The 8,828-nt window shown below is 39.6% G+C and overlaps 1 protein-coding gene across 2 annotated transcripts; it reads left to right on the forward strand.

Annotated features, from left to right (window-relative positions):
• Window positions 1–117: 117 nt before the first annotated feature.
• retreg3 (reticulophagy regulator family member 3) lies at window positions 118–8,019 on the forward strand. Of its 2 annotated transcripts, none has more exons than XM_085157962.1 (10): window positions 118–243; window positions 468–744; window positions 2,171–2,277; window positions 2,648–2,678; window positions 2,799–2,925; window positions 3,759–3,843; window positions 4,318–4,455; window positions 4,796–4,875; window positions 5,527–5,659; window positions 5,759–8,019. In XM_085157962.1, the coding sequence occupies exons 2-10, from the start codon at window positions 497–499 to the stop codon at window positions 6,304–6,306; spliced, it is 1,497 nt and encodes a 498-aa protein (XP_085014088.1). In that variant the 5' UTR covers window positions 118–243; window positions 468–496; the 3' UTR covers window positions 6,307–8,019. The 2 variants fall into 2 exon arrangements, with proteins under 2 accessions (XP_085014088.1, XP_085014089.1); XM_085157963.1 differs by having other exon boundaries at window positions 174–192.
• The last annotated feature ends 809 nt before the right edge of the window (window positions 8,020–8,828 follow it).

Consider the following 8,828-nt stretch of genomic DNA (forward strand, 5'->3'; position numbering starts at 1 on the left):
TAATCGAAAATGGGTTAGGTTTTTGGTGTGGAAAATTACAGTCGCAATAGCGCTTTCATTTTCAACTTTGCCGACGAAGTGCCTCAAAATAAGCAAAGATGTTCCTACTGCACCTGAATGCCTCATGACGCAGGGCCAAAGTGTATTGTGATTGGCCCGCTGACGGCTCAGAAAAACAGGTGACGCCATATTGTAAGTTCTCCGAATCGAGCGCCGCATTTCTGCAAAAAAAATGACAAAATAGTAAGTGTTAGCTGCTTTTGAAACGTTTATCCATTTGCTTTGATAAAATATTTTATTTTAATATAGTCAAATGTGTGTTGTTAGACCATAATAAAGTGGTTTGGCTGGCGTCATTTGCTTTTATCTTAAAAATCCGTTAGCATAAATGTTAGTGGAGCGTCGCTGTGTTGCTCCTTATGAAGCTGTTTACATGGTTCCACTTAGCTTAAGTCTTTATTTTACAGGCTTACTTTGTCAGGAGTAGGACGCTGAGATGACTCACACTGGAACAATGCAAGGGGCAGACGTGGGGGATTGCTCTGCTAATCAGAGCGCTGATATCTGCCTTCGAAGTCGTTCATGCTCTAGCGAAAGAGATGGCCAAGTACGAGCTGTCAAAGCTGCTCTCCAGTCCAGGCTGGGGCCCTATGAGCCTGTCCTGACCTACCTGCAGTCTGTCCTGGTCTGGGAAAAACCCTTTCATTGTGTCCTTCTCTACATTGTGATCAACGTTGTGTTCTGGTAAGTTTTAGCTTGTGTTAGTTTGTGAGTTATGTTTCCTCAGTGTCTCTGTGTCACAGTTGCCAACATGCAGACAACACCAAGAGGCAAGACAGCGTGACTGGAAGCAGGTGGTTCTTATACAAATGCAAATATTTTGCCTGTCAGTTCAAGATAAAGCAGCTGGCTGAGTGGCGGTACTATTTTTATGCACACTCTGCAGGGACTTTTCACTCAACTTTAATGCTCCTAACTGTTGCTTTTAATCTTGAAATCTGTGTAATGCTGTGGATTATCTCTACCAATTTTACCAGTGAGCCTGTAAAGGTCAAATCTACAGTTAGTGTCATGGGGATGAGAGGGGAAGTTGTTTCACTATATGAATATGTAAGTATGTTTGAGTGTTTCACTGGGCCAAATTTTGGCTTACTTAGTTGACCTGGGTATTGCTAGATGTACAGGAAGGATCATTGACCTGACGCATGGAAAGAAAGCCTGACTGGTGGGCATGTTTGCAGAGTTCTGGCGTTCAGCCTGAATTTGATTAGACCACCAAGCGTTTCAGAACGTTTGCACTGCATCAGCTTTATCTTTGCTTCTGCACACACATAATGGTGCAGGCCATTTTCAGCCCAGAGTGATGCAGCCGTAACCCCAAAGTGACTGAAAGTTAGACATTAACGAGGGCAGCCACTCTCACAGTAGGACAGGGTTGTCCTGATTTTCAGCATACAGGTGGCGAATGACAAACTCGTGAAACCACGAGCTGCATTTTCAGTGTTGAACACTTGTTGTTTTTTCATTTTTCAGTGACCCAACTTTCCATAAACATTTTCACATTGCTTTCGTTACTGTCACTTCTAATTACAGCATTAACCCAAATACTGACACCCCTTGTTCTGCCAGCAAATTCTTTGTTAGGTTAATCTCTAACCGGTGATTGGCAGAATCCTGCAGCATTGTTGTTCCCATTACATTTTGGAGTCTTGTGATCTGAAAATGGAGCAGCAGTTGGGATTTAGTTAGGGCTCTGTGCAAGACAGGAAGATGGAAAAAACCGTGAAACCTTATGTAGACCACATTTTTTACAATATGAACATCTGTTAGTCTGTTGGATTAATATCATCTAAATGTTTATTGATATAATTGATATTACAGTAGTGTGTGGAGTTAAAAATAAAAAAACAAAACAAAACAAAAACGGTCAAATACTCTACTTACTGCCAACCTTCTTGTTTAAAATAAATTTGTGTAAGACACCAGAGGGTGGGCTTTCTTTCTTATTCTTACTTTGACAATAATAAATGGAATTTGCTCAGACTGTCTTGCGGTTTAATTAATTTTGCATTAACTTTTTAATTACATTGCTCTGTGATTGTTTATGCCTGGGAAAGCAAGAAATAGATTCACTGTGTTCATGTGTTTTCTGTGGTTTATCCCCTGCCAGGTTCTTCGCTCTGACCTCACTGCGCCTGATATTCCTGTTGGCATCTGGCATGGTTATACTCGTCTGTCTAGATACCTGGAGAAATAAGATCTGGCCAGAGATTAGAGGTGCTAAATTTTGACTCAATGTATATTTGTATATTTAAGAGAATACATCATGTTCTGCATTTTCCTTTTTTTCTGCTTCTGGAATGTCATAGATTGTGCAAAATGCAGCCAATCCAATCCCTAATGTACTGTGGCTGTAGCAAATATACATTTGTTCCTAGAATAAATATGACATGAGTCAGCAGCCTTGCCCTCTGGACTTTGAAAGGGATCTGTATTAGTCATGAAACGGTTCATCTTTGGCAGTGGTTTTTAAAATCCCGAAGACACTGTAGATGAAAGCCAAGCAAATGTCTAAATAATGTATACATAATGTTACACAGTGATATTTAATGTCTCTTAAAGTAATGAATGTTCTCTCCCTTTACAGTCAGAAAGCTGGATGAATCAGAAAATGAGAGGTTTGTAGCCACAGTTGTTTGTTTTTTTTATTATTTTTTTTTTTCTCATATTGCAGCATTAGTTGAATGATAAGGAGTTGATTAAGGAGTAAGGAGTTAAATGATTGTGTCCCTGTCTAGCTGGGGTCTGGTGCATCCTGGCACCCTCAGTGTGCCTGAATTGTGCCACCATATTGCTGAGGCCTGGGTCAGTGGAGTGGTTCTCAAATCCAGTATTGTGCAGTACAAGCGTCAAAATCCTGGCACAGTGAGAGCTACACACAATAACACAATGACTTCATTCTGTATCACAACACCTATTGTATGATTTTTAAGTTATCCCTGTTTGATTTACCTATTATCCTTTTCTAATTTTTTTTTTTTCCTTCACTGGTTTATTAACTCTGTCACACTAGAGGAAAAATAGGCGGTTGACCAATGATTGCGCAGAATTTTTTCACATTGGGCGAGCAACTTGTGGTTGAGCATGCAACCTTTGAACATTCAACCATCAACCTCTGGGAGACCATTTTTTGATCACAAGGCAACCTGTTGGGAGGCAACACCCAGTCACAGTCCAAGTTGGACTTATTGGAGTCGCTCAGACAGATTGGCAGAGGCTTGAAGAAAATTGATGCCTAATTTGTAAACACAAACAGTTGGAGTTGGTCTGTAACGATGGACACAACTTAAATGTGACGATTATCTTTGCAATAGATCGTTCTAGTCAGCTGGTTGTTTTCTTGTTATATTCCTGTATAATATCAGAGTTACTGATCTTTGTCCAGTTAAATCACAGTTATTGCTGTTTTATCATTGTCACTTTAAAGACTGCAACTGACTGTGATTTGTCATTGTCCTGCTCGCCATCTTTAAAGTTACCATTTCGAAGAGATTCCACATGTTCATTGCACGGGGTTGGAATCCTTTTGGTCGTGATACGGTCTCCTGTTTTCCCTAGTGTGACTGTAGCTGTGAATAAGTGCACCATGGGCAACACGATATGGTGTTGTTGACTATTTTCTGTTTGTGTGTGTGTTTTTTGTTTGTTTGCTTGTTTTTTGTTTCTTTGTTTTTGTTTTTCCGGCTCTTCTGTGACAGTTTTGCATCCTGACCTGTGGAGTGTTCAGCTGTTTGGCTATCATTGGACGCTACATTCCTGGATTAGTGCTCTCCTACTCTGCTTGTGAGTCCGAGCAGTTTATCCAGTTCTAATTAAAAACCCACGCCTCTTCACAGAACTATGTTGGCAAAGAAACTCTGCCTGACTAGTCTAATTAAAAGTGCATGGGTGGGGAAACCAGATCTGTGGGGGCTCAGTACCGGGGACTGATCTGTGAGGTGATTAAAATGTGGATGAGGCAGACCAGGCAGGAGTGAAAGAGCCAGGCAGAAAGCTAAGGAGGTCAGACAGAGACCAAGCTAATCTCCTAACCTTCAACCAGTAGGCTGCAAAGCTGGGCAAGGAGGACATCTGACGTCTGAAACAATCCAAACATCAGCTTGTACTCTGCATATTAATCCTCTATTCCCTGTCCCTCAGTTTTTCTTTATCACAAAAAAAAGTCAACAGGCTATCTTTCTGTAGTGAAATACTGCACTTTAATAGAAATGTCCCTCTTCTCTATCTTAACTAGTATTCTCTCTGCCCCTCCTCTAGTGTTAGCTACTCTCCTGACTCCTCTGGCAGCCTATCACAAGGTTTTCCAGCATCTTGGCATCAAGCTGGAGCCAGTCCTGCAGCGGCTGGACTTCAGCATTCGTGGATACATGATGTCAAAGCCCATTGACAATCAGTGTAAGTTGTAAACCAAATTGTATCTTGTATATTTTTACTAGAATTGGCAGCTAACAAATCAGCTGGATTTTATGTAAATTTATTCTTTTGAGATGAAACTGTTGTTAAGACAATTTCCACTCCAGTAAATGAGACCAAAGTGCAAATATCAGAGTAGAGATAGTGATGTAAAGTGTTTTTTTTCCTTTGTTTGTTGATTAATCTGTTAATCAGTTCTAATTTTACAAACCATTATAGCATTTCTAAAACTGGTTGTCCTGCACACTGTGTATTTAACTACTACAGTTAAAATAAGCTGGACTCAGTAATTATTTGTTGTCTTGGTCACTCCACTCTGCAGTCCTACGAAGACCTCTACATGGTGCAACCTCGGGTGAAGCCAGTGACAGTGAGGAGGAGTTGGCTGCTTTTTGCCCAACAGTAAGGCTGTTGCTGTTTCACTTCTAAGGCTCTTAATATTTTAATCAAACTGTTACTCACTGTGTCTGCCTTTCTATTGTTTAAAGTCGGGGGGGACATACCTGAAATTTGTCTTCAAATATAGTTTTTGTTCATATTGTGATCTAGTAATTATGTCAACATACACAAAATGCTTCCTAAACCAGAAGTAAACTTTTATATTTAAAGTGTTCATAATGAGTAATGTGAATTTGTGAAAAAATGTTAGTCTTTAAAATTCTATAAATTAAAATTTAAAGTCTGTCCAGGTTTTTTTTTTCTTTAATTGAACATGAGTTGTTGTTAGTCAACAGTGTTGGTTACAAGGTAATAAAATGAAACGAAAGATGAAACATTCACTGCGCCTATTGCTTCTTCAGCACACTGTTAGCTACAGCAGCACGTCAGCACCATTTCCTGTTGTGGTTAGGAACGTCACAAAATGTGCCTGTTTATTTTTGTCTTAATGTGTGTTTGTGGCAAAGCCTGCAGACGGTAAAAGGATGAGAAACAAGCAGAGAGTCAAACTAAGAATGTTTCTCTGTTTATGTCAGAGTCGGAGTTACCAGCTTGACTGTCATCTTAAAAAAATGCACAACAGCACAACCTAAACCATTTCATTTTGCCTCCTAGTTTGATGATGCTGTTGTTGCGAAGGAGCTTGCACTGACCGACTCCGAGCATTCTGATGCTGAGGTTTCTTATACTGACAATGGAACATTTAACCTGTCACGTGGCCAGACCCCACTGACTGAAGGCTCTGAGGGTATGTATGCAAAAAAAGACAAATTTTTTACCTCCATTTCCATCTCCATTTTTGGTTAGTTCATGCTTCTGATCTTCTCCCTGTCTGTATTCCGGCTAGATTTTGACAGGCATAGTGATGCTGAAGAATCCTTTGCCCAGGACCTCCCAGACTTCCCCTCCATAAACCCTGATGCCACTCTGATGGATGATGATGATGACACAAGCATTGGACTGCCTAGCCTGGGTCTGTCTGGGCTAGCTAGTCACCGGGCTTCAGTGCTGGATGTGGAATCTCATCTTGACTCAGACCAAGAGGATCTAGATGCTGAACTTTCTCTTAGCAGCCTGCCACCTGCCTCTAATATCACTGGAGACTTGGCTGGAGTCATTGCCAGCAACATGATCCAGGCAGCAATAGCCGGGGCGCTGCAACCTCGGCCTCCTGCTGCCCAACGCAGAGAAGGTCCCCCCAGGGCCGGGGCCCACCGAAGCTATCGCAAGCAGTCCAGCTCTGAGCTAGACACGGACTTGGATGGAGAAGACTTTGAGATGCTGGATCAGTCTGAACTAAACCAGCTGGATCCCTTCGGTGAAGGTGCAGGTTCTAGACGGGGAGAGAGCCAGGGGTCTAACTTTTTGTCTAGCCTGCTTGGTAAACCACAGTAAGGTGTGTGTGTGTCTGTGTGTGCACAGCTTGAATGCATGTTGATAAAGTATGAGAATGTGTGTGGGAGATGATTTTAGGTTCCAGCACCCCTGCTCCTGATTAGCATCAGTTTATCACTGTGAAGTATTTCATATTTTCTATCTTTTCAGACTCTCTTTGCTGTAGTTTGAACGTGATCATCCAGAAAACTTTTACTTCGTAGGCTGAGCAATAGATAACACAATAACATACATAAAACACATTCAAACATTAAATATACCAGCATTATTGAGCCTTTTTGCAGTCTTGTAACTTTACACACCACTCAGTTACAAGGTACAAGTACTTGTTGACTTCAAATGAAACCCAGAGGCCATCAGATCTTTTCTACACCGAGGTCTAGACATACAGGGCTATTAACACAGGACCAAATGTGACATTCCTCTTGGTTGAGCTGAGCCATGTTTTAGTACTGATATTGTGCAACAGCCTTTTATATAAAAGCTTATTTAGGCATTGCAGTATTTGGATGTATCAGCCCTTCAATAAGTAGTAGCTCATGTTCATGTTGATACTCAGCTGTCTTTAACACGATCTGATGGAAGAGGATTAATTTGATGGTGCACCATTGAATTCATTTAGAGAATCATTTAGACAATTTAAACACTTGACAGCAGTTGCATATTTAGTCAGTGATTATGTTCTTCAATGAAGGTGAATGATATCTGGATAAAGTTCAACATTTTCTATTTTCCTTTTCTCTTGACTAACAGGACCGCATTCAAAGTTTATTTTGTCACAGTAGTCTTATGTGGCCCAGAGTAGCTCATTGTTACATTTGTGTTAATGAATTTTTTCCTCACATCAGAACATGCTTCTTTTTTGCTTGTGAGTAGTTTCTGATTTTATTTTCCATTTTCTTGCCCTTTAAAATGGCTCAATTACCTTGTGTGCATGTTAAATGCCTGGAATGAGCCCTCGGGTTTGTTTGCGATTCAGTTTTTTGTTTGTTTTCGTTTTGTTTTTTAAAGAAAAAATTAAAATAGTCTCTTTATGTCTTACCACTCTTGTATTCTATCTGGTTGACCTTCAAACTGACTTTTTTTTTTTTTTTTTTTTTAAAGAGAGAAAATTATATTCTCAAGGCTCTTTTACAATCTTAATAGGCGACCTTGTTTACATCAAGTTTGGATAGGAAGTTAACCTCATATCTTTTTTAAGTGTTATTTTATAGTGGCTTTTGCTGGTCGGCCTGATTTCCTATACATGGACAAACCATGTCCGTATAGCGTTTTAGACTGGAAATGGCACTTGAAATTTCCATGAGCCACAAGTGAGATTTACTGAAATGCACATATGAAAAGTTAAAATGCTGGTTGTTTAATAGAGGAAAAAAAACATCACTGTTTTCAATTGTGTTATTTTGAGAAGAAAATCATAGCCTGCAATTTTAGCACAATATGAAAAAAAATCTGCTGGATTCAGAATTTAAATAGAACAATGTAAACTGATGGGAAATTGCAGAAAATAAATGTTACTAAATTAGTTGGACTTGGTTTGACCATATCAGTTAACAAGAATGTTTCTGTAGGCTGTTCTATGAGAAGTCCTCATCATGAGGGATTTGTAGGCTGTTTGTAATGTAATGTGCATAGTAGTGTATTTCCTTCTGTGTAACTGGTTTTGATATGTTTTGATGTGCAAATCATATTAAATAAAATGTTTGCAATTAATTGTCTCTCTGTTTATCAAAAGTGTTCTTAAGGCAATTCAGATGTACTTCATTTAATACCGAAAAGCTCTGAAACAACTAGAAAACCAGTCACGGCCTAATTTGACATTTGTGTTTTATTCCGTTTTAGATGGATCATCATAGCTGTGGACTTTAAAGAGCTGCAAGGGAATTTGATTTCTCTAAAGCAGTCTTTGGATAATGAAAACATTTTGTGTCACATTTGGTCACATGTCAAACGTGTCCTGTTGGCCATTTAAAGTACAGTTTACTCATTGCCATTGTGGTCATAAGGTGATAGACATGGTCACCAACAATACACAGGTTGGCTGTGGCATTTAAACAATGCTCAGCAATAACCCTAGAACACTTTTGCTGGGTGATTTTCACCTGAGCAAATACATTTACATGATTTCTCTCTCCTGCAGATTTTAGCACGTCGAGGAGACTGTGCCTTTACCAGAGAAGTCTAAAATGTCCCAGGAATGGGTGGACTAAAGACCAGCTTTCCAGTGTCATTATTTTTTTTGTTTAGGAATTTTTTTGTTCTTGAATTCCTAATTTTTCTGTTTTGGAGCATTATTTTAGGGTCCCCCCGTGACACGTTTGTTTTCATTTTGTTAGACATGGCATAGTTGCAAATAAAAGAAGACCACACTAGTTTGTCATGTTGTCATATTTTGATGACATACTTTTTGTTGGTCTTATTATATAATGGGTAAAAATCACCTGGCAGTAGTGATTGTGTTACTATTTATAGTGATAGTGTTCTACGGTTAAGCAGCCCAAACTGTGCCTAGAAAATATGCC

The sequence above is a fragment of the Neolamprologus multifasciatus genome, chromosome 4 (assembly GCF_963576455.1).
Source record: "Neolamprologus multifasciatus chromosome 4, fNeoMul1.2, whole genome shotgun sequence".
In the NCBI taxonomy this organism is placed as follows: Eukaryota; Metazoa; Chordata; class Actinopteri; order Cichliformes; family Cichlidae; genus Neolamprologus; species Neolamprologus multifasciatus.

Excerpts from the sequence above, each read along its gene's own strand:
- retreg3 (XM_085157962.1), top strand. The coding sequence starts at position 497 with ATGACTCACACTGGAACAATGCAAGGGGCAGACGTGGGGGATTGCTCT. Across the intron at positions 4,456-4,795 it reads AAAGCCCATTGACAATCAGT|TCCTACGAAGACCTCTACAT; the intron begins GTAAGTTGTAAA and ends TCCACTCTGCAG. Across the intron at positions 4,876-5,526 it reads TGGCTGCTTTTTGCCCAACA|TTTGATGATGCTGTTGTTGC; the intron begins GTAAGGCTGTTG and ends TTTGCCTCCTAG.